This window comes from Mastomys coucha, chromosome X (assembly GCF_008632895.1).
Source record: "Mastomys coucha isolate ucsf_1 chromosome X, UCSF_Mcou_1, whole genome shotgun sequence".
Lineage (NCBI taxonomy): Eukaryota > Metazoa > Chordata > Mammalia > Rodentia > Muridae > Mastomys > Mastomys coucha.
The window spans coordinates 7,390,220-7,415,515 of NC_045030.1; the positions used below are offsets into that span (position 1 = coordinate 7,390,220).

Below are 25,296 nucleotides of genomic sequence, written 5' to 3' on the forward strand. Positions count from 1 at the left end.
CTCCCTGGCATCTCCAATCTCTTGAAGGTTAGGTACATCTTCTCTGACTGAACCCACACCCAGCAGTCCTCTGTTGTATGTGTGTTAGGGGCCTCATATCAGCTGGTGTATGCTGCCTGGTTGGTGGCCCAGTGTTTGAGAGATCTCAGGGGTCCAGGTTAGTTGAGACTGCTGGTCCTCCTTACAGGGTCGCCCTCCTCCTCCTTCTCCTCCTCCTCCTCCTGCTCAGCTTCTTCCACCTCCTCCCTAATTCAACCACAGGGGTCAGCTGCTTCTGTCCATTGGTTGGGTGTAAGTATCTGCATCTGACTCTTTCAGCTGCTTGTTGGGTCTTTTGGAAGGCAGTCATGATAGGCCCCTTTTTGTGAGCACTCCATAGACTCCTTAATAGTGTCAAGCCTTAGAACCTCACTTTAAGCTGGATCCCACTTTGGGTCTGTTGCTGGACCGTCTTTTCCTCAGGTTCCTCTCCATTTCCATCCCTGTAATTCTTTCAGATAGGAACAATTCTGGGTCAGAGTTTTTGACTGTGGGATGGTAATGCCGTCCCTTACTTGATGCTCTGTCTTTCTACTGGAGATAGACTCTACAAGTTCCTTCTCCCCACTGTAGGGCATTTCATCTAAGGTCCCTCCCTTTGAGTCCTGAGGGTCTCTCAACTCCCAGGTCTCTGGTACATTCTAGAGGGTATACTCAACCTATCTCTTGAGGTTGCCTGTTTCTATTCTTTTTGCTGACCCTCAGGGCTTCAGTCCTGTTCCCCCTACCCAATACCTGATCATGATCCCCTCTTCCCTGTCCCTTTCTCATCCAGGTCCCTCCCTCCTTCCTCCCATCCTGTGATTTCTTTCTTCTCCTCCCAAGTGAGGTTGAGGTGCCCTCACTTGGGCCCTTCAGCTTGTTAGCCTTCTTGAATTCTGTGGAATGTATCCTGGGTATTCTGTACCTTTTTTTGCTAATATCCACTTATTAGTGAATACATACCATGCATGCCCTTTTGTGTCTGAGTTATTACCTCATTCAGGATGATATTTTCTAGTTCCACCCATTTGCCTTCAAAACCCAGGGGAACCAAAACCAGTTAGTTTTATGAATTCTTGTGACTTAAGATCCATGTATATTCTCAGATCTTATTTTTATATATATGTGTATGTGTGTATGTATTTGTGTGTATATATATGTGTGTATACATATATACATATATATGTGTGTATATGTATATAATATACATAATGTAATGTAATATATATTTCACGTACAATATTCAAAGCTTTTTTACTCAGTGTTTGCCTTTCACACTTAAATTTGGTTTCTGTTTTGCGTCTACTTGGAACTCTGCCAGTCAATATTAAGAATTTCTTATGACTTTTTGTTTCCTGATTTGTTTTATTATATCACTTTTTAAGAAATCTTTTGGTTTTTGTAAGTCTTCCATATGTTTCTTCTGTATGTGAAGCCTTATGTCAACATATTTTGACTTCTAAACAGCATGTCAGATTTCTCTTTAACGAGTGTACTTCTTAGTACACATTCTTCTCTGTCTTATGTTTTTAGTCCAGTATTCCCAAAAGAAAAGCCACCTCCTAATGTTCTGGTTTGTCCCCACAGCCATAGAGAACTTTATGTAGCTTCAGTGTTACAGGCTGAATTATACATGATTCCTATACATACCATTCATTTGCCATGTTATAGGATTTGCAGTGTATATATTAAAAGTGAGGATTTGTAACACTATTTCAGTAAAATAGATGATATTGAATTAAATTCATAGTACTTATAAATCACCAAAATTTTGTTTCAACACTAAAAATTCAGATAAACATAAGTAAAAAACAACTCTTCGGATAGTGCTACTGATTTTGTTTATTCTGCTGTTAGATTTCTCCCCTCTGGGCCAGGTAAGTCTTCCTAGATGAGTTGTCAGATAAATAGTTAAAACATTAGGCAGCTGAGGAGCACCAAATAGTGATCTTTAATCGTTTTAGTCTTAAATCGTTTGTCATCACTATGATAGAACATTGAAGACCATATAGGTGGTATACAACCATGTGTTCTATACCAAAGAAAACCAAAATTAGAGAAATAGAAAGGTCATAAGCTCTGTACATAGACACTCAAACATAGGATTTAATTCATCAGACTTTTTTCTATGAGCTCTTGGTGATACATAGACTTTTTAATTGATAATTACAGATTTTGCCCCAAGATAAGTTTCATACATGCTATATCTATGTTTTCCTGCTAGTTTTGTACTTAGTTAGATTTTATTGTCAAAAATTGAAGACTGTGCTTTTGGGTACTTAGGAGGTGGTACATGGGTAGTTTATTTAGTTCAGCCTCACTATGGTTTTCTACTCCATTTGAGTCAAATTCTACACAAATTACTGCCTTATTTTAGTTTCGTGGCCACAAGAATGCTTGCATTTTTCAAGGCTTTTTTTCTCTTTTTCTTATATTGTCTATTTCTTCATGTCAATACATGTCAGTCTGCACATATATTATCCAAGTCTGATATATGACTGACTCAAACAGTATATTTTGTAAGTTACTTATGCTAAAACAATATCTGGCACATAGTAAGCATTGGATTTTTTTGTATTTTCCTCTCAATTCATTGATACCACACACCTCTTTGTCTTAATCAGTAATAGTACTGTTGTAGTGAACACTAGTCTAGATATTTCAATATGGGCAAGAGGTAATTCTATTAAACTCACATTTAGTTACTTCTGTGATCATAATGTCTGCCAACATTTTTGAATTTGCAATTGTGCAGTAAATTACAGAATTTGTTGCTTGTGCATAGTGAAGGTTTTGTATGAATCTCATTATAAAGGAGATGTTTAGCAGAATAACATCAGACTTCCATAGGTCACTGATAATCTGAATTACAGGCAACCATTGCATCAGCATATGTTCTGTTCATATTTCATTACCACAGCATCTTCAGCTTGGGTGGGGATGCCTATCAGTTAGATGGTTAGAAGATCCCACATTCTACGTTGGGTTATGTTTTGTTTTGTTGGCCCACATTGTTCTTCACAACTTCTCCCCCATCTCCTTCTCCTTTGCCATAAAGTACAAAGTCTATATGGGTTTAAAAGGTACAGTATTAACTACTTTGTTAACATTTTCTACCTACCTGGAGAAATGGCTGCTTTGGGGCCTGGAGCAAGGACTTCTTACTGGGAAAAGTATGAAAATGGTCAAAGAATCAAGTTTATGTTGAAAGAATGATTTTGGTGTTTATCAGCCAAAACTAGAACAAAATAATAAAAATAACTATATGCATTGAATAAATAAAATATCAACACATATAAAGGAAAATAAAAGACTCAATGGACCTTGACAAAACATGTAACTGGATAAAATACAAAAATAATTTTAAAGTGCCTAGAAATTGTTAAAAGGAGTTAATAACAAATAAGAAAATTTAAATCTCAGAACTAGCAACTTGTTCATTTGTCTCTACAGTCAGCTTCACCACGAGGAAACTGTTCTGGACTAGTTTGACTAAGGACTAAGTCCCCCTCCCCACAGCTAGGACTGCACTTGGCTTCTTGCTGCTAGCCTTCTTATTCTTAGTCCTTTGTTACAGATGCCCTCTTAAATATGCAGATGTGACTTCATCACCCTGCCCACTCAGTATCTATGCAAGTTGAAACCTAACTCCAAACATTATAAGCCAGCATTACAGCCCTAATTACTGCACTACAGCTGGCTCCAGTGGTCCATGCCAGAGGAAAAAAATGGCCCTAATTTCACCCCTGCAAATATTGATAAGTCAGAGATATTCTTGGAAAAGCTGGGTGCATTCCTGCCTCTGATTCCTATCTAGTGGCACAGATACTGTGTCCAAAGGGTGGAGAAAAGCCAGAGAGACAGAGTTTCCACAGTTGGTTAGAAATCAGAACATTCTATGCCAAGTAAATTGTCTACAGAGAGATGGGTGAAGAATATCTAAAAGGGTTGTAGTTCCCTCTTAACTGCTGTCACCAAGTGAAATGGTACAGCAAATAAGTTTTCCACCTAGAAGGCAAAATGAGAGCCCTTCTGTGATCACAGTCTCACTGAGGACTCAAAAATGCTGTGTATAAGTACATTATGCTACATTACCCACTCAGAGCTGGCTATGGAACAGATTGAAATTTCATCAGAGAAACTATTTTTTTTTTTTTTTTGCATTGTTTTAATCCGGGAGGGTTTATTTCCTGGCAACAGTCGGCTGACGCTCATGGAGGCTGCTGGGCGCTACGTGAGGGCTACTGTGAGAACACAACCGGTCTACTCTTAGAGCTATGTCTGCGCAGTCTGTCTACAGAAGCTACCTGGGGTTGAGGGGAGGGTGAAGCAGGCCTGGCTGTGGAGGAATTCTCATTGCAGCAGTGCAGAAGGCAATGCTGCTGCCAGGCACTTTGTCGGAGTGGGAGTGCAGAGTCTCTGCCTGCAATCACTGGTCCTGGACTCATGGATCCCCGCTCCCGTGGTCTGTGCTCTCCAGGGAGAGGTTCTTGGTCTTTCAGGGTGAGACGGGGCCTGGGGGGCTGCTCAGGTTAGAGCTGTTGGAAGCTGTGGAATGCCTTAGAAAGAACTTTTGAAGATGCTCAATATCATTAATTTTTAACATGTGAGTCAAACCATAGTACGAAAGAGTATATTGTGATATAGGACAACACTTGGTATTGAGACTGTTCAGAAATTGGATTTTCATTCTTTGTAGGCTTATTTACTAGTTAGATTGGAAGTTCTAAATATTAAACAGAATTTGCCATAGTATGGCCCATACTCAGGTAAAATGGAAACAAACTTATAAAAACTTGGAAATGAACATTAATAGCAAACTTGTTATAATAGCCAAAAATAGAAATAATAAAAAGTGATGTGTCCCAGCACTTGGGAGGCACACGCAACGGATCTCTGAGTTCAAGGACAGCCAGGGCTACACAGAGAAACCCTGTCTCGAAAACAAACAAAAAAAGTGATACGTCCATATAGTAAAATATTGCTCAGCATATCAAAAGAATAATGTGCTACAGTACTTGAGTCTTGAAAACTTGCTAATTTGGGGGAGCACTGATAAAGACTATTACATAATTACACATATGAAATACCTCAGATAATACTAAGGGTTCTATATAAAGAAGAAACAAAAATGATTTGTATAATCTCTGATATGAAAAATGTAGTACACTACAAGACTGATAATTATACAACTCTCTTAAAAACCTGAAGACTTGGTACATTGATGATTAGAATATATTTTGTTTACTTGAGGTGGGAGCACTCAGGAGGCAGAAGCAGGCAAAATTTCTGTTAGTTTACACAGGGAATTCCAGGACAGCCAGGGCTACACAGAGAAACCTTGTCTTGAAAGAATGAAAGCTTATTAACAGATGAACTTAATTGATTTTGATATATTTACTTTATTGTATGTGAATGAGTGATTTCCTGGTATGTATATGTGCACCATATACATATCTGGTATATGAGTGGTCAGAAGAGTACATCAGATCTCCTGGAAAGTGGAGTTACAGTTTGAGCCACTCTGGGAAATTAACCCAGCTCCTATAAGAGCAACAAGCAGTCTTACCCACTGAACCAATTCCCCAACCCCAACTTAATTTTTCGTACTGAATTCTAAAATGGATCTCACAACTTGATACTTAAAATTATGAGAACTGATTTTGTGTTGGTTATCTGCCAACCAGTTTTCTAAGATTTCTGAATTGATATATTCCTCCATGGGATACCTGCTACATAGACAGTATAAATCAGGAGTGGTTGTCTTCCTTATTTGCTAGCAAATCAAAGAATTGTTAGGACTATTTACAGTAAAATTATCAACTTTTATTTGTTTGGTGTTTTGTTTTTGAGACAGGATCTTTCTGTGTATCTCTGTCTGGCCTGGAACTCAACTATTTAGACCAGTTGAAGTCAGACTCACAAAGATCTGCCTGCCTCCACCTCTGCTTCCCCATTGCTGAAGACTAAAGGTGTGCACTACCACTTCCCATGTATTATAAAACTAGTGTCTTATTTCTTGGCTTTTCTTGATTATTGTTTGGGTTTCATTGGATTATTTCAAAGCTCTATGGCCAAAGTGTTAAGAATTGAACACAAGCCAAGCAGTGGTGGCACACACCTTTAATCCCAGCACTTGGGAGGCAGAGGCAGGCAGATTTCTGAGTTCAAGGCCAGCCTGGTCTACAGAGTTCGTTTCGGGACAGCCAAGGCTACACAGAGAAACCCTGTCTCAAAAAATCAAACAACCAACAACAAAAAACAAACAAAAGAAAGAAAAGAATTAAACACAGGTTGCTAAAACCAGTAGGGCAAAAATAACATCTTGACAGCCTGGGGGATACTGTTTCAACTATGTAATCAAAGTGAGTATCATGAGGATTGCCACAAAGTGCCTTCTGATTGTTAAGAGCAGCAGGATATATCACTTCTCTAATATTCTTGCCCAGAATGTATAGCCCGAGTATATGAAGTAGGATGTTCTATAGAATTTTGGTAGCACATTTAACAGACCATTTCCTTTTGGTTATATAGAAGGAATATATATTTTATTAGGATATTAGATGAGTTGGAAAGCACCAATTATCAATGTACCAATTATTAGTAGATTTGCAGTTAGTTGCCTTATATGATAATAGAAAAATCATTGATTTTTTTTTTTTTAACTTATAAGTTTCTTGGTTGAAATCAGCAGTGGTATGATTATCCATATATGTAAAATGCATCTTTTTATTTTTCCTAATTTGCAGACAATGAAGACTATGACCCACAAACTGTGAGACTGGGAAGTAGATATAGTCATGTTCAAGAAGTCCAAGAACGGCTTAACTTTCTTAGGTTTGTTTAATATAATTAATATTGCTCTCTGACAAGAGTATATTAAGTGAATATGCTATATTTGTTGATTTTTCCCTTATCCACAGGTTATTTTGTTGCTGAATGCTTTAAGATTAGTGAGTGGATTGTAACATTCATCTCATTTTTTTAACTGTAGTGTAGAGTTCCTTTATTTGTTTATGCTGGTAATGTTTATTTTTAGAGGACAATTTTTAGATTATTTTATTTATATTCCAAATGTTAACCCCTCCCTTCCCAGTCCTCCTCCCTAGAGGATAAATTTTTATACATTAATACAAACCAGGTGGAGAACCATACTCTCATTAGTACCATCGAGACTAAGCAATTGAGAGAAAAATTCTTTTGGACCAAAGTGGTCTGAGTCCTGTAGTACCTTGTTATACAGGGGCTAACACAGGCAGTTTGAAATCAGGTTATTAATAACATTGTCTCTAAGAGAAGGAGGAAAATGCATATTTTCATTAAACCACATTGGAATCTTCAAAGATTTGCTCCATGATAACAGCTTTTAGTATGCCTTTAAAGGTTTGAAAAGTCCCTTGTGATCAAAAGTTTATAACAAGTGGTATATATTAAGAAGTCAGACAAGTGCTAAGTATAAGTACTTCTGAAAATTGATTGTATTTGTTGCTCTGATACAGGTCCTGGAGAATATTTTTTGTGTTTTCCCCCCTTAATTGTTGACTTAATTTTATTGAACTCTTTTGTTTTGGGGAGAAAATAGGATTGTATTTTAACTTGAGAAGAACTCTCCCATTTTTAAGAATATTGGCATTTGTTTAAAGTTGGTTTTCAACCACTTAAGTAGAAGGATTGATCTCCTCACATTGATAATTGTTGCTTTAGTGAATCATAGTTACTGATGACCTGTTTTGTATCCCTTCGGCTTACTAGAACTAGAAAATGATGCAAACGCCTTTGCTGTATTGAAGTTTGGAATTGAAGAAGTATTACAGTCCCACCTAGTTATATTATTACTTATCTGTGAATAATAGAATAGCTTCTGGTCAACCAGGGGCAAAAGAACCTTAAATACCTCTTTCATTGTTAGCCTGTGCTAACAAACACATTATATTTTACCTCCTATTTGATCAACAAGAGTCAGATGTTTTACAGTAACCAGTGTGAGACAAATGGTTCTCTTCTTTTTTTGTTTTGTTCTTTTCTTTGTTTTAGTTTATTTTTGATTTTTAAGATAGGCTTTCTCTGTGTAGCCCTGGCTATTTTGGAACTCAGATAAAAACTGAGAAACAAGTTTAATATATATAATTGTGGTATCAGTATTATTTCATACATAAACAAGTAGGTTGTATTTCAGGATAAATGTCAAATAAATTAATTTTTTATGTTTTTCTAAGATTTTTATTGAAGGATGGCCAGCTGTGGCTATGTGCTCCTCAGGCAAAACAAATATGGAAGTGCTTAGCAGAGAATGCAGTTTATCTTTGTGATCGTGAAGCCTGCTTTAAGTGGTATTCCAAATTAATGGGAGATGAACCAGACTTAGATCCTGATATCAATAAGGACTTCTTTGAAAGCAATGTGCTTCAGCTTGATCCTTCCCTATTAACTGAAAATGGGATGAAATGTTTTGAGAGATTCTTCAAAGCTGTGAATTGTCGAGAAGGAAAACTAGTAGCAAAAAGAAGAGCCTATATGATGGATGATTTGGAATTGATAGGATTAGACTATCTTTGGAGGGTAAGTCAAAAATAGCTCTGTCAACATTGTACCTGATGTTGTATGAATAAATAAGTAACTATAACTAAAAATGTGGCATATAAATCATAAATGTGTTCTCTGATGCTTATCTCAGGAGTCTCAGATTTATTGTTATCTTGCATTTGTGTGTTCCTTACTAACATTGTTTAACATTTTTTTAAATCTAGAAAAGGATAATGTTGATCTATTGAAGCCTAAAGTGTCTTTTGGTATTTTATATTTCTATCTTTAAAACGTAGGTTGATTATATATAGCTGCTTCTGTTTTTAACTTACATTTCTGCAAATTATTATATACATATATGTAGGTTTTTTTATGAGGTATTTGAATACTTAACACTTTTCAAATAAGCTTGGAATTTTGGGGTGTTTATTTGTTTGTCTGTTTATAAGCAGCGAAAGGGCTTGAAAGGCAGTGCATACTTAAATGTATATTAAGCCCCGGGCTTAGTCTCTAGCACATATTTTAATGTTATAAACCCTTCTCTAAATCCAAATTCGTACTTCAGATAAAATGAGTAGGTACCACATATTTGAAAAGTAGAGTTCTAAGCCAGCCTGAGGCTACAGATACAGAGTAAGATGCTAACTTCCAAAAATAATAATAGCAATAATCAAACTTTACATGATAATGTAAAATGTAAACATAGTTGAATAGAGGAAGCCTGTGTATTTTTGTTCATTGTCTCCAGGCTTCTTGATCTTGCTTTCTCCAAACCTCTTTACATATATCAACCTTGACACATTTCATCTAAACACTAGAGGGTAGAACAGAGTTTGAAAACCACCAATGTAAATAGGTATGGATTGTAAATATTATAGGACTGAGAAAAGGGAGAATTTTTATACAAATCTATATTCAAAAAGTAGCTTGTTTTCTTCCAACTAGTTTAAATTCCTCCTTGAAAGCCTCACACTTTGGTCAAACCATATTTTATTTGTAGTAAATTTAAAAAGTTGCATTTATTCTTTGATCTGTTTGTCTCATTTACTTAGTCAACTTAAACATATTGTTGAATAGTGTATTAGAAATAACTAAGGATATGATTTGAATGTAAATGCCCAATGAAACATTTCTTGAGAAACATTAATTTTTTTTTAATGTAGGTTGTAATTCAGAGTAATGATGATATTGCCTGCCGAGCTATTGATCTCCTTAAAGAGATATACACAAACCTTGGTCCAAGGCTACAGGTCAATCAGGTGAGAACCAGTGTGCATTAAAACTTGTACAAGCTAGAATTCTAATTGATAGAACTATAATTCTTACAAGATTTTTCTCTTTAATTTAGAATTAACTGGAAGTTGTTTCAGCTACTCAAAAACATATATAAAAGCTGGGTGTGGTGGTATATGCCTGTGATCTCTGTATCTGTGCGCTTGGGGCAGGAAAATTACAGGTTTTAAGCCAGGTTGGACTATCTAATGGCACTTTTCCTCTACATACATAACAAACATACAAACAAACAAAAATATTTATTGAATACTATCTAAATGAATCTTGCCTTGATAATAATCTTGAAGTAGTTGGGTTACCTTGAATGCCGATTATTATGTATTGAAATAATAAAAAGACTATGCTGAGTTTTTTTTCATAACTAGTACATATCCTCTAAATTTCTTTTTATCTCATTTATCCTTATTTGACACTAGTTTCTCTTTAAGCAATAAACTATCTGCTTAAAATATGATTATTGTTTAGGGCAACATTGTTACATTTTCTCATCTCTATCTTTATTTGGCCCATTATATTTGTAGGTGGTGATCCATGAAGACTTCATTCAGTCTTGCTTTGATCGTTTGAAAGCCTCTTATGATACGTTGTGTGTTTTGGATGGTGACAAAGACAGTATTAATTGTGCAAGACAAGAAGCTGTTCGAATGGTCCGAGTATTAACTGTTCTAAGAGAATATATAAATGAATGTGACAGTGATTATCATGAAGAAAGAACAATTTTGCCTATGTCAAGGTTTGTGAATAACTGATAACTCAGATTAATTTTTAGTTGCTTGGTATTTTCCTAACCCATTTCCCTATTTTTAAATGTGTACAAGGGAAAAAGAAGGAAAGAAATTTATTTTTTGAAAATGTATCTTGATCTTTAAAAATGTCATAAGTATCTTATGGAAATGTTTGGTTATTTTTGTGGTAGGATAGTTTATTAGGAAAGAAAGCACTCACAGGAGAAGTAGGTCAGAGGTTCTAGAGCTTTTTTAAAGTTTGTGATTATTTTGTTTTACTTAAATATGTTCTCACTGTGTAGGGTTCAGGATCGCCTTAAATTTAGATTATCACTGCTTCCCCTGTGCAGGGATTATGTACCCAGTGTGTTATCTTTTTAAAATAATAGACATTTCATTTCTTCAATGTCAGTTTTTATTTTATTAATTTTCCTTTTACATAAAAAAATACTATATTGTGTGTGTGGCTATGCATGTGCTATGGTGCAAGTGTGGAGATCAGAAGACAATTTGAAGGAGTCGGTTCTTTTACCATTTGGGTCATTTAGTTCAAAGGAACCATTTGGTTCTTCAGGTTTGGTAGCAACCCCTTTTATATACTGAGATATCTCATATGCCCCAAGTTTCAATATAATTGTGTGTTATATACACATTTTTATGTGTGTAGGTATACCCCACCATGCTCCTTTGTGGAAGCCAGCAGTAGACTTTGGATGTCCTATTCTGTCACTCTCTGCCTTATTATTCTGTTTAGACTGTTCTCTTAATGAGCTAGGAGCTAGATGGGCAGCAAACCCCAGTCATCCTATTTTTGCCACACACACTTTTGGAATAATAAGTACCTCTAGCTAAAAAAAACTAATGTGGGGCTGGAGATTTGGACTTGAGTCCTCATGTTTTGTGCTTGTACACCAAGCACTCTTAACCACTGTGACATCCCTTCATTTTCAGTTTTTATATTCATTTATACTGTTAAACATTATAGCATGCAGGAGGCATAGGCAGGGGGAGACTGTTGCAAGTTTGAGACCGACTTCCCTGGTCAATACAAAAAGTTCTAGCTCAGCCAAGGCTCTATAGTGAGATTCTCTTATAAAATAGAAAAACAAAACACAGTGCATAGTTACTTTTTTCCCTTTTTTAAAATTTAGTTTTATTTTCTGTGTGTGTTTGCTTACATGTATGTATGTGTTCCATATGCATGTCTGGTGCCCTTGGAGGTCAGAAACAAGCATTAGATCCTCTGGTACTGGAGTTACAGACACTTGAGCCCTTTAAGATGAGCTGCCATGTAGGTACTAAGAACCTAACCTGGTTCCTCTGCACTCTATCTCAAACAAACAACAAAATAGTATACTCATATTGAAAAGTACTTTAATTGAATTCTTAAAAACTCACTTGACAGGTAACCAATGTAGCTAAAACATGCTTTGAAATAGTTTAATTGTATTTCTTTTAAGGTCTTACCTTTTAGTAATTCAAGTGATATATATGTTAAGTTGTTCCTTGATGATAAAATTTCATATTTTTTGTATCATACCTTCAAGATAAAATGTCAACATAATGCAGTTTTGGAATGACTTGATGTTAAGAGCTTTTGGGCAATTCTGAGCATTAGTACATGCCTCTAATCTCAGCACTCAGGCAGAGAGCGGTGGATCTCTCCCAGTTGAGGGCAGCTTGGTCTGCATAGCAAGTTCCAGGCCAGCCAAAGCTACACAATGAGTCCCAGTCTCACAAATAAAGTTCAGACAAAATTTGTTAACAGCTCTTTTTGTTGCTGTTCTCAAGGTAAATCTTGTTTGTTTTGTTTGTTTGTTTGTTTGTTTGTTTTTCAAGGCAGGGTTTCTCTGTGTAACCCTGGCTGTCCTGGAACTCACTCAGTAGATCAGCCTAGCCTCGAACTCAGAAATCCACCTGCCTCTGCCTCCCAAGTGCTAGGATTAAAGGCATGCACCACCACTGCCCAGCTCTCAAGGTAAATCATATCTTGCACATTTAATAAGCAGCAAGGATTAGTGATTTGGGCTTTACAAGTATAGAAGTAAATGTTCCTACTATTTCTGTGTCTTAATTGGGAACTGGTTGAATATAGTTGCTTGGAGTTGCTCATCCTGGCCTTAAATTTGTAGTCCTTTCTACCTCAGCAATGGCTGGGATTTCTGGAATGAGGAATCATGCCTGATATTTGTATTAATTCCTTATAGGTCAATACATTATTTTATATGACTGTGGGTATAAAAGTACCAACAGTGGAATATAGTTACTGTGTTTTGGATGCTGGGGTTAGTTAAAAAGAATAAAGAATTTTTATTTTCAGGGCACTAAACGGTCTTTAATTCACTTTTATTTAATAAGAAAATATTCAATGTTAAAGTTCCATCTTTATTTTCTTGGCAGCTAAATTTGGAGATTTGCTGAATATAACATTTTCTATTTCTTTTCCCCACCAGAGCTTTCCGTGGTAAACACCTCTCTTTTATAGTGCGATTTCCAAACCAGGGCAGGCAAGTAGATGACTTGGAGGTTTGGTCTCATACAAATGATACCATTGGTTCAGTTCGACGATGTATACTCAATCGCATTAAAGCCAATGTAGCTCATACAAAAATTGAACTCTTTGTGGGTGGTGAGCTTATTGATCCTGGAGATGACAGAAAATTGATTGGACAATTAAACCTAAAAGATAAATCAGTAAGTATATTTACCCCCTGAAAAATTTTTAAATAGAACCTCACCCTGTATTTCATTGTTGAATATTTGTTATGTAAATCTTAATGTCAGATGCTAGGATTATAACACTAACTCAGACATGAATTGGAATAGACTATATCAAAACAAGTAGTTATAACAGTAGTTTTGAAAATATTAGCATCTAGTTTTTGTTTAATTTTATGTATATGATTGTTTTGTATGCACGTATGTCTGCACAGTGTGTCTGCCTGTTGCCCTTGAAAATCAGAAGAAGGCATTGGATCTCCTGGAATTAGAGTTAGATACCATTGTGAACTGCTGTATGGGTGCTAGTAATGGAACCCAGGTCCCCTACAAGAGCAGCCAGTGCTCTTAATCAGTGAGCCACTTCTCCAGCCGTAGCATCTAATTTTTTAAAATTCAGTTGTTGACATAGCACTAGCTTCCAAGTTTTCTGTTTTCTGTTGCTTTTTCTTCTTTGTCTTTGATTCTAATATGTATCATTTTCAGCTAATTACAGCCAAACTTACACAAATAAGCTCCAATATGCCTTCAAGTCCTGATAGCTCCTCTGATTCCTCAACTGGGTCTCCTGGAAACCATGGTAATCATTACAGTGATGGCCCCAATCCAGAAGTGGAAAGCTGTTTGCCTGGAGTGGTAAGTATATTCAGTTGTGCAAGACATTATACTTGTTGAGAATTATTGAGAATAGACAATACATAAATGAAGATTTTTATTGTTGTTGAAGAACTCTTTGTTTAAGGAGGTAAAATATCTACACATTTATTCTTCAGCTTGAATGAAGCCCTCTGAAATGTAATTGTAACTCAGTTGAAATTTAAACCAAAACTAACCTGTAGTTAATAACTATTTGGTTATGTTTGCATATAATTGATCTATTGGAATTTAATTATAACATTTTGGCATATAAATTTAGAGAGGTACCACTGTCTTACATATTTTTTCTATAAAATGGATCCTTTAAAAACTACATATATAGGGAAATACTGTAATCTTTCTCATTGTATCCAAAAAAACCCACTGACATCCCCTATTGACCTCTGCTTTCACTTCATAAGAACTTTAATGACTGCGGTAACACCAGCCACTCCAGTGTAAGAAAAAACTAGTTAGAAATTTAGTAGTGGCATGGTGGCAGTTTTCACTATGTTCAGAGTCTTCTTAAGTTATATGCAGATGAGAAATAGTGTAATAAAACAGTCTAAAGATATGACAAATGTGGCTCAGATGATGTTTTAGGTCTGTACCATAAAGAATTTATGCAAGTAAGGTGAGCAAGAATAACAGAAGTAACAGGAGCAAAATATAGAGATAAGCTTTTAGGAAGACTCTCTTGTTATTGTTGGTTTTGTTTTTTTGCGGGGGGGGGTGGTTTGTGGTTTTTGGTTTTTGGTTTTTCGAGACAGGGTTTCTCTGTGTAGCCCTGGCTGTCCTGGAACTCACTCTGTAGGCCAGGCTGGCCTCAAACTCAGAAATCCTCCTGCCTCTGCCTCCCAAGTGCTGTGACTAAAGGCATGAACCACCACTGCCCAGCAGGAAGACCTTTTTTGAAGCCCAGGAGTAATTTTTCAGCTAATTATTTGTGTCTTATATTCTAGATAATGTCACTTCATCCTAGATACATCTCTTTCCTTTGGCAAGTTGCAGACTTAGGGAGCAGCCTAAATATGCCACCTCTTAGAGATGGAGCAAGAGTGCTTATGAAACTTATGCCGCCAGGTAAGATGTTTTCAGTGATGACATAATGCATGCTAACAATAAAAGGTATAGTAACAAATTCCTCTTTTAAATGAACCATATATCAGTGGTATAGTTGGTAAACTAGCCTGTAAACTAAAATCTTCTAGCAACTTATTTTTATACAGCCCAACACCTAAAGAAAGTATCTAAATTTTTCAAGAGCTAAAATAAAATCAGAACAATATCTATTTGGAGTATTGTGAAATGGCTCAATGGATAAAGGTGTGTGCCTGCAAATCTGATGAACTGTAGAAGAGAACTGACTTCCTTCAGCTGTCCTCTGACCTCCAGACATTTGCCATTTACTCTCACTCACCTACAAACAAATGTAATAAAATTGTTTTAAGTTTTGACACTGGATTCTATGAAATTTTAGTATGTGTAATATTTCAGTCTTGCTGTCTTCCAGCCACACCCATTCATTTATATATTATTTGCAAATTTTTGTCCATCAACAACTGAAAGCTCAGTAGCTGAGACCATGTGGCCCAAAATCCTAAAATAATGTAGTATGGCTATTTGCCTAACCTGTTCTGCCTTGGGCCAGTAAAATGGCTCAGCAGGTAAAGGTACTTGCCACCAACCTTGAAGACCAGAGTTTGACAGTTGTGCACACAAATACAAATAAAGTTGTACTTAAGACTTCTACGTGTGAGCTTTGTCGTGTGTGTGTGTGTGTGTGTGTGTGTGTGTGTGTGTGTGTGTGTGTGTATACACACTAATTGATTTAACAGTTTAAAATCAAGCTATAGTGTCCAAATTTGAAACAGTGAACATTTGATTAAAGTATGTATTACTTTACCAAGCAGAATGAGTTGGTTTTTTCTGAGAGCTACCTCCTTCCAGGAGTTTAAAGATTATTTTTAAATATGCCAAAGTCTATTTTAAGCTCTTCATAACCTCTCTTCTTTGTCTATGTCTGTCTCTGTTTTTGCTCTGTTTCTGTCTCTCTCTGAGACAGGGTCTTACTATGTAGGTTTTGCTGGCCTAGAATGCATGGAGATCCACTTGCCTCTACCTCCTTAGTGCTTGGATTAAAGACTTTCACCACTGTGCTTTTCTGAATTTACTTTTTAAAATAATGCATTGCTATAATTATATAGTTGGATCTGGGTATCCTTCAACGAAACTTGAAAAAAGAATAGTCTAAGGCAGCTTACAAACTGTAAACCCATATGATTGGAAGCCTGCTCACTTTTTTAAATTGTTCAGAAAAGCATATGTTGTCCTTTACTTTTCTTAACACTTGGACTTTCCCCTATGTACTTTGGCTTTATTATTCTTTATGTAAAACTTCCCTTCCCGCCATGTGGTTTCTTGTTTACCACATGTCCTACTTCCTTGCCAGCTTAACTGTAAGCATTACTTTCCTTCTCCTTCATTTCCCTCCCTCAAGCAGCTACTGAAGTTTTACAGCTTACCTGCCCAGAGGTTTCTCTTTTAAGCTGAAATAAAATTGTCTTTCATCTTCTTAAAAATAAGTAAATATCCCAAGACCATAGCCATCTATCGATGGCAAGTTTATGGATAGATTTTTTTGACATCTATATTTTATAATATAAAGCTTATATATGATCAGGGACCTGAAATAATTTAGTTACACATATGCATAAGAGCTGGAATGGCCCCAAAACAAACCTTTGGTTAAGACTCCAGATATATACATTTTAAGCCATTAAGTGATTTGTTTAGCATTCATTGCTTTCTTTTAAGGTATTTGTTTGTTTGTTTTAGCAGTCTTGCTAAATATTCCTGGCTAGCTTTGAACTCAAATTTGCTGCTTTTACTTGGGTACTGGGGCTTAAGGCATACACCACCATTCATGACCATGAAGTTTTGTTTTAAAACATTTGTTAAGGGCCGTGGTGGCGCATGCCTTTAATCCCAGCACTTGGGAGGCAGGCAGATTTCTGAGTTGGAGGGCAGCCTGGTCTACAGAGTGAGTTCCAGGACAGCCGGGGCTACACAGAGAAACCCTGTCTCAAAAAAACAAAAAACAAAAAATTGTTGAATTTATATATTCATTTTTTGTGTGGGTACCACAGTGTTTGTGTAGAGGTCAGAGGATTGCCTCAGAAATCGGTTTCCTCTTTGCACCTTGTAGTGTAGGTTCTGGGAATTGAATTCAGGTTATCTGTTGGTTTGATAATAAGGATAGTCACCTACTGAACCATTTCACTTAAACTAATTTGCTTCTACTTCTTTTTGGTTCCATTCTTCATTTAAGGTTTTTGCTTTTTGTTTTGTTTTGCTTTCTGAGACAGCTTGTCACTGTGTAGTCCTGGATATCCTAGAACTCCAGGTTGACTTCAAACTCACACAGCTCTGCCTGCCTCTGCCTCTGCACTGAGATTAAGGTTTGCACCACAGTGCCAGGCTCCCTTGTTTGCGCTCTCTCTCTCTCTTAATGAGATTTTTTTAATAAGATTCAGTTTCTTGAGTACTGTGATGTCTTTCAGTGAGATAAACTAGGTAATCTGAACATCATAAAGCAGGAAATAAACTTGGAGGTAAAAACTGTTGCTGATATTTACACTTCCTTTGGAAGTTATTTTGTTTTGTTGTTGTTTTCTTTAAATCAGTCTCCAACAGCTGGATAGAGAGCATGTTGACTGGAAGCTCCTGGATGAGAGACAGTTCCCTTATGTTTAGGCTGGCTGATTAAAGGGCTCTGGTTGCTGTTTTGGTTCTCATTTGTTTACTTTTTAATCAACACAAGTATGGTCCTGTATTACAGAAGCTCAACTGAATGTATAGCTTAACTGAATTGTTTCGTGCTCTTGAAAATGCTAGAAGTGATAGATGTGAATTGTATTTTATTTCAGACTATGCTTCTTTCTCTTACAGATAGTACAACAATAGAAAAATTAAGAGCTATTTGTTTGGACCATGCCAAACTTGGAGAAAGCAGCCTTAGTCCTTCGCTTGACTCACTTTTCTTTGGTCCTTCAGCCTCACAAGTGCTATACCTAACAGAGGTTAGTTTTTTTGTTTTTGTTTTTCATTTTGGACTTAGTTCTTGTTTAAATTTGATCTTTGATGTCCTGCTATGAACAATGTGGTTAAGATTATTATAAGGTGGTTTTGAAGTGCTCATTATCTTAGCTGTCTTGATAGTGAAATGGAGGTTATATCTTAAATCCTTTTTAATACGATCCTCTTCTCCCTCTCCCCCTTTTATTTTCAGGTAGTCTATGCCTTGTTAATGCCTGCTGGTGCACCCCTGGCTGATGATTCCTCTGATTTTCAGTTTCACTTCTTGAAAAGTGGTGGTCTGCCCCTTGTCCTGAGTATGCTAACCAGAAATAACTTCCTACCAAATGCAGATATGGAAACTCGAAGGGGTGCTTACCTCAATGCTCTTAAAATAGCCAAACTGTTACTAACTGCCATTGGCTATGGCCATGTTCGTGCTGTGGCAGAAGCTTGTCAGCCAGGTGTAGAAGGCGTGAATCCAATGACATCGGTAATAAAGACTTTGTTTTGGTTTTAAATTTCTCAATGATTCTAGAGTTCAACTTTTGACTCAGTATTAAAATTTTCTTTCTTTCCAGTATATATCTTGTTAATAGAAATGTTCACTTATTACTTTATATTTGTATGAAAAGTACACACACTCTTCACTGGCTTTGCTACTACTAGTTTAAGAGGACATTTCCTTCAGTTCCTTTCTGACCACTTGAGTTTTACTTCACTCTCACTTACTGTAAAACAAATGCCACATGAATGAATTTCTAAGTTGTGCCAAGCAGATACCAGTGATGTTAGGATTTGTAATTGATTTAACTTTTTACCAGATTTCTGTCCCTTCTTCATTGGCTTAAAAAGTTTAATTATGAAGGCCTTGTTATTCTGTCTTTGCCTGGATGGGATCTTTGATCCATTTTCCTGATCTCAAGATATGCTAGAGTTTAATGATTAGTTAAAGGCCAAACTATGCAAATAGTTACTAAATTACTGATAGAATACAAAAGTCTTTAGGGGGATGAGGATTAGAACATACTCAAAGCCAGCCTGGACCACAGAATGAGAGACCCTCTCTTTAAAAATAAAAGTCTTAAGAAATTTTCTTTAGAAATCACTTAGGACATATTGGGGATGAATGGCATGTTGGTGATTATAATATGTAATTGTTTTCTATATCTGAGACAATACTTCAATATTTCAAGAAAGATCCTTTTTACTTTTAAAATAGTTTGCAAAATAATTCATAAATGAACTATTTTTAATTAGATTTGTTGTGGGGTTTTTTTGTTTGTTTGTTTTTTTGTTTGTTTTTGGTTTTTGGTTTTTGAGACAGTTTCTCTGTTTAGTCCTAGCTTCTGAATAGATCTATAAACCAGACTGGCCTTGAACTCAGAACTCATAGAGATCTACCTGCCTCTGCCTCCCAAGTGCTGGGATTAAAGTTGTGTACCACCATGTCCGGGTATAAATGAAGTTTTACGATACTCAAGATTTGCCTACTAGCAATCCTAAAGGTCAATGGAGATGGAAAGTGAGAGGGCGCAATTAGGTAATTGACCATAGTTGAGGCAGAATAAGGGAGACCTTGATCTTTTTAACAATAATTTTTATTTTATATAATTGTTGTTCTGCCTGCACTTTTGTATGAGAGTGTCATATCTCTTTGAGCTAGAATCACAGACTCCTACTGCTGAGCTGTCTATAAGCCAGCCAGGCATGGTGGAGGTTTATAATCTCAGGATTTGGAAAGCTAAATCAAAAGGACTACAAATTCAAGGCCAGCCTGGGCTAAGACCAGACAAAAACCAGACCAAAACAAAGAAGAAAACAAAAGGAGTGAACTTTTCCATAAAAGATAAAAATGGCTAAGATTATATATTATTTATTGTGGTCCATTTCATTATGATTTTTTAAAGTAATTTTAATGGGTTAAGAGGAAAAACTAATTCTTATCAGGTATGGTGGTTATTACCTGTAATCCTAGCACTTGGAAGGCCAAAGCAGGAAGGAAACAAGGGTTTAACAATTGCGCTCCCAGCCTCCCTCCCCGCTTTAACCTGAGACCTTGTATGTCACCAAATAAGGAAGAGCTCTTGTTAGGATAAAATGATTCTTATTTTAATCCATGACATGACTGCTTAATGAAGTGTACAATACACACAAAAGGCAATAACATGCTTCCTCTTGTATCTTTTGTATAATAGCGAATATGGCCATTTGCTAGCCATAGATGCTAAGGTATTATAATTGTGAATATTTGTTGGCAATTAAAAGTTAAACACAAATTTAGTAATATTAGGGATATCTTAAACATTTATAGTATAAAGTTACAACTCAAAGATAATCAGAAGTATTCAGCTAACTGCATTATCTGTTTCTCATTGATTAAAACAGTAGTATACTATTACATAAAAGTACTGCTGTCTTTTGAATGTTTTATTTTTTATAGTCGTAATTTTCTAATTTTCAAAGTAGAAATTGATTACTGGAGATTATGAGCAGGGTCTGCCTAAGGTTATACATATAAAAGATATGATTTACTGCATCTTGATGAGTTTGGACTTGATCTGTTCATAGAAACATGGGTTAGATTAATCTAGAATAGGGGACTGTAGAGAAATCTGTGCCACTTGCATACCATGTTTGGCATGGTGGAGTACTTTGTGTGTGAATGTGGAAAGAAAACATCTTAGGAATTTGATGAATGCAGTACAAATAATTGAATCAAGTTATATACAGAATACTCAAATAAAAATGGTTAACTGTTTTTCAGGTCAACCAAGTAACTCATGATCAAGCAGTGGTGCTACAAAGTGCCCTTCAGAGCATTCCTAACCCATCATCTGAATGCATGCTTAGAAACGTGTCTGTTCGTCTTGCTCAGCAGATTTCTGATGAGGTTAGTATTGTAAGAGTTATATAGGATGTGTGTGTGTGCATGTGCACGTGCGCATGTGTGTGTATTTACAATGTTTTACGTGTCATAATTGTTACTATACAAATTTTTAAAAGTTTTTATTCTGTGTGTTTTGCCTGAATGTAATATGTCTGTGCATAGCTTGCATGCCTGATGCCCTTGGACATGGAAGGGGACATTTGGATCCTCTAGAACTGGAACTACAGACTGTTCTAAGCTTCCATGTTGGTGCTGGGAATTGAGCCCACATGGAAAAGCAGCCAGTGCTCTTAACCACTGAGCTATCTCTCTAATCCCAAAACAACCTTTTTTAAAATTCAGTCTAGATCATATTTTTTAATGCCAACTTAGTATTATTAGTACTTTATTTTAAACTTTTTTTTAAAGATTTATTTATATGTATTTATTATAAGTACACTGTAGCTGTCTTCAGACGCACCAGAAGAGGGCATCAGATCTTATTACGGGTGGTTGTGAGCCACCATGTGGTTGCTGGGATTTGAACTCATGACCTTTGGAAGAGCAATTGGTGCTCTTACCCACTGAGCCATCTCACCAGCCCATATTTTAAACTTTTTATATAATAAACATCATTCTTTCAGAATGTACATACATTTCATACTCACACAAATGCTATACTTTTAGGACTTATGGTCAAATCCAAGGTTTCACACCTATATATACCCCTAAGACAGAATGTTTCTTGTAACTCTTCCTTGTGGTTTTTTGCAATCAATACTTCCCTTCAGTTCTAATATCAGATAACCACTAATTTTTTTGTCCCCTAATAAAGTTTTCATTTTCTTGAATTTTATTCAGTTGGGTCATGTACAAACACTTGAGAGGATGAAGCAGAAGGATATTAAATAGAAAGCGAGCCTGCAAGACCCAATCTCAAAAAATAAAGGGAAAGATTATTGATGACTTTTTGATTTGTCAATGTTCTAAGGTTCAATAGATCATTCCTTTTGGTTAAATATTATCCCATTGTATGCTAGTCATGGTGACACATGGCTTTAGACCTAGGACTCGAGGGACAGAGGTAGGCAAATCTATGTGAGTTCTAGGCCTGCCTGGTCTAAATATTGAGTCTGTCTGAAAAAAAAGATATATGCCTGCATTTGTGTACACTCAGGAGACACACATAAATAAGTAGATAGATGGGTTATATATATTATAAAATAAAACATATATAATCCCATTATGACTTCCATGATTTGTTTATATATGTGACAAAATATACTTGGATTTTTTTCCTTTTAGATAAAAATGATTAAAACTGCTATGAAAATTTTATACCAGTATTTGAACATCCTATTCTCTAACACCTGGGAGTGCAATGGTTGTCATTTCTGTGGTGGTCAACACCAATAATATTCTCAACAGTTTTAATTAATCATTATTTTATAGGCTTCAAGATATATGCCTGATATTTGTGTAATTAGAGCTATACAAAAAATTATTTGGACATCAGGATGTGGGGGATTACAGCTGGTATTCAGCCCAAATGAAGAAGTCACAAAAATTTATGAGAAGGTAAGAATTGTGAGAGAAATATACCCACTATATAAATAAATGTTAGTTGCGTATATGGCTATGCTTCTATATTCATCTTTAAAAATCACTTTCATAGTTATAATTGCAGCTATATATGAATAAAGGTTTATTTTTAAAACAACTTAATCCTGCTCTGAAGCTACTTTAAAAATAAAAGGGAGATTTTTCCATTTCAGTGAAGTCAGACCATCTCAAAGACATTGCATTTTCCATTATCTTTCAGTCCTGTGTAAGTTAGGATTCTGTCATGTATACCTATCACTTAGATACTGTTGTATTCGTAGATATTTTTGTTTTGTTTAGTTTTGCTTTGTTTTTTTATGTGTATAAGGTTTTTACCATGTATGTATATATGTGTACCATGAATGTTTGGTTCATAGACAGTTGATCCTTACTCCTCTGTAAGAACAAGTTCTCTTAACCACAGAGTCAACTCTCCAGCTCATACTTCTCTGTTCTTAAGAAAAACGTGAGTAATAAGGATTTCTTGCTCAGTACAGTGTCCTCATTATATTGAACACCTTTGTTCTTAGTACTATTTTGGTGTTTGGTATACGCACTCATTTGGCAAAATGAATGAAAGCCTATTTCAGTCACATTAAAGTCACAGCATATTTGGGGTTAAGAAAAATTTTTAAAGCCTTAATGAGCAGTTGTCCAAGGAAATTGTTTTTGTTTTTTTAAATTAAATAGCACAATAACATTGTGCCATTGTGCCAGAGTGGTTCATAAAGAAGGAATGGTTAATTGTTGGTTCAGAAGTGCACAACTCAGAAGGTCTCTAGGAACTTCTTAACTACAAAGTGCTCAATGATGTATATGATTAGTATATACATATGTCCAACCCCTTTTGGGTCATAGCAAAATATTGACATTGCACTTAGTTTTCTATTATAGTTGTTTTCAAACTATTTCAAAAAACCTCAAACAGGTAAAAAGAGGGACCATGTAGTTTAATGGTAAGTAAAGTTTAAGCACTAAGTTCTTGAAGTTACATAGAATTTTCTTTTAAGCACTTTCTAAATTACAATGGATTAGGTTTCTTCATTGCATTTTTTTAAGCAAAATTAGTTTTTGTTATTTCCTTTCCTTCTTCCTCCCTTCTCTCTTGTTCTCTCTGTTCCCCAGCAAGGTATCTTCCCTTATACTTTCATATTACATATGGTTTTTCTTTTAAAGCTTCTTTAAATAATTTTTTCCCAATAATTTTACAGACCAATGCAGGCAATGAGCCAGACCTTGAAGATGAACAGGTTTGCTGTGAAGCATTGGAGGTGATGACACTGTGTTTCGCCTTGATTCCAACAGCCTTAGATGCTCTAAGTAAAGAAAAAGCTTGGCAGACATTTATTATTGACTTACTGTTGCACTGTCATAGCAAGTAAGTTATTTTTTTTTTTAAGAAACTTGATCAATCATTTTTTTAAAATAGAATCAAATTTATGTTGGCACAAAGTATTACAGATACCAAATACTCTCCGTGGTACATTAATGTTGAAGAAATTGTCACTTAATATTTGACTTAACCTAAATTTGTTTTAATTTTAGTCTGCAAAATTGAATAGGATATTGGCCTCCTCTGTCTTGTATGCCTAGGGGCCAGCTGTTATTTTACTGTGAAATTTTATAAGAGGGTTACCATAGGAATTTATGCATAAAGACCAGTTAATTAAAATGTGTCACTTTTTTTCCATTTTAAGAGCATTTACTCAATATTAGTAATGTTCCAAGCTGCTTTAATGCAAGTAATTCAGATTTAAGACAATTCAAATCTGTAGAAATTGGTTTCCAACCTTTTATAACAGTCTGATCCTGATCTTCACATACAGTTATAAAAACTAATTAGGCCAGACATGGTGGTACACATCTTTAATCTCAGTACTTTGGAAGCAGAGAGAAGGGGACCTCTGGGTTTGCAGTTAGGCTGCTCTACATGTTCCAAGACAACCAGGGCTACATAGCAAGGCCATGTCTCAAAAATCAAAACAACAAAACAAAAAACAAACAAACAAAAAAAAAAAAACAAGTACAGCCTGTTGGCAGTAGCAGCAGCCTCGGCAGCACCACTGTACACACTGTTAGTCCCAGTACACCTGTAGTCTTAGCACAGGGGAGGTAGGAGGCAGAGGCAGTCGGATTTCTGTGACTTCTAGGCCAGCCTCTTTTATAGAAATAGTTTTAGGATGGCCAAGGTTTCACAAAGAAACCTTGTCTCAAAAATAAAAACCACCACTGAATCTAATTGGTATTGCTAATGGCTTAGGTACAACTTACCTAGTCCTAACAACACATTAATATGATACAGTGGAGCATGAAATGAGAATGTTTAGTGATCAGAAAAGAACCTTGAGTGATTTCCTTGAAAACAGTCAGTCTGGCCTATCTGGGTGGTAGTACCTTTAATTCCAGCACTGGGGAAGGTAGGAGGCAGTAGCAGACAGATCTTTGAGTCCAAGCCCAGCCTGTTCTACAGAGTGAGTTCTAGGACAGCCAGGGCTACACAGAGGAACATGTGTGGGGTGGTGGAAGAAAAGAAACCCTTTTTCATGGAGTCCAAACAAATGCAGAACAGGGAAAGCTTGCTACCTCTATAAGAAAATTGTACCATAGTTAGACATCTGTGTACGTTGAAAAAAATAGCTGGGCGGTGGTGGCGCACACCTTTAATCCCAGCACTTGGGAGGCAGAGGCAGGTGGATTTCTGAGTTCGAGGCCAGCCTGATCTACAGAGTGAGTTCCAGGGCTACACAGAGAAACCCTGTCTCAAACCCCCCCCCACACACACACACAAAAAATTGTATGAATCATTCTAGTTCCGTTTAATCATTAGTCATC

The 25,296-nt window shown here is 36.1% G+C and overlaps 1 protein-coding gene across 9 annotated transcripts in view; it reads left to right on the top strand.

Annotated features, from left to right (window-relative positions):
• Positions 1–25,296, top strand: part of Usp9x (ubiquitin specific peptidase 9 X-linked) — a 138,204-nt gene that overhangs the window by 76,954 nt on the left and 35,954 nt on the right. For all 9 annotated transcript variants that reach the window (XM_031341951.1, XM_031342135.1, XM_031342079.1 and 6 more), the window contains 12 exons: positions 6,771–6,858; positions 8,238–8,580; positions 9,708–9,803; positions 10,359–10,570; positions 13,016–13,256; positions 13,767–13,916; positions 14,879–14,999; positions 17,868–17,998; positions 18,208–18,486; positions 20,761–20,886; positions 22,315–22,440; positions 23,676–23,842. In XM_031341951.1, coding sequence (XP_031197811.1) covers positions 6,771–6,858; positions 8,238–8,580; positions 9,708–9,803; positions 10,359–10,570; positions 13,016–13,256; positions 13,767–13,916; positions 14,879–14,999; positions 17,868–17,998; positions 18,208–18,486; positions 20,761–20,886; positions 22,315–22,440; positions 23,676–23,842 — 2,080 coding nt within the window. The remainder of the gene's footprint in view (positions 1–6,770; positions 6,859–8,237; positions 8,581–9,707; positions 9,804–10,358; positions 10,571–13,015; positions 13,257–13,766; positions 13,917–14,878; positions 15,000–17,867; positions 17,999–18,207; positions 18,487–20,760; positions 20,887–22,314; positions 22,441–23,675; positions 23,843–25,296) is intronic.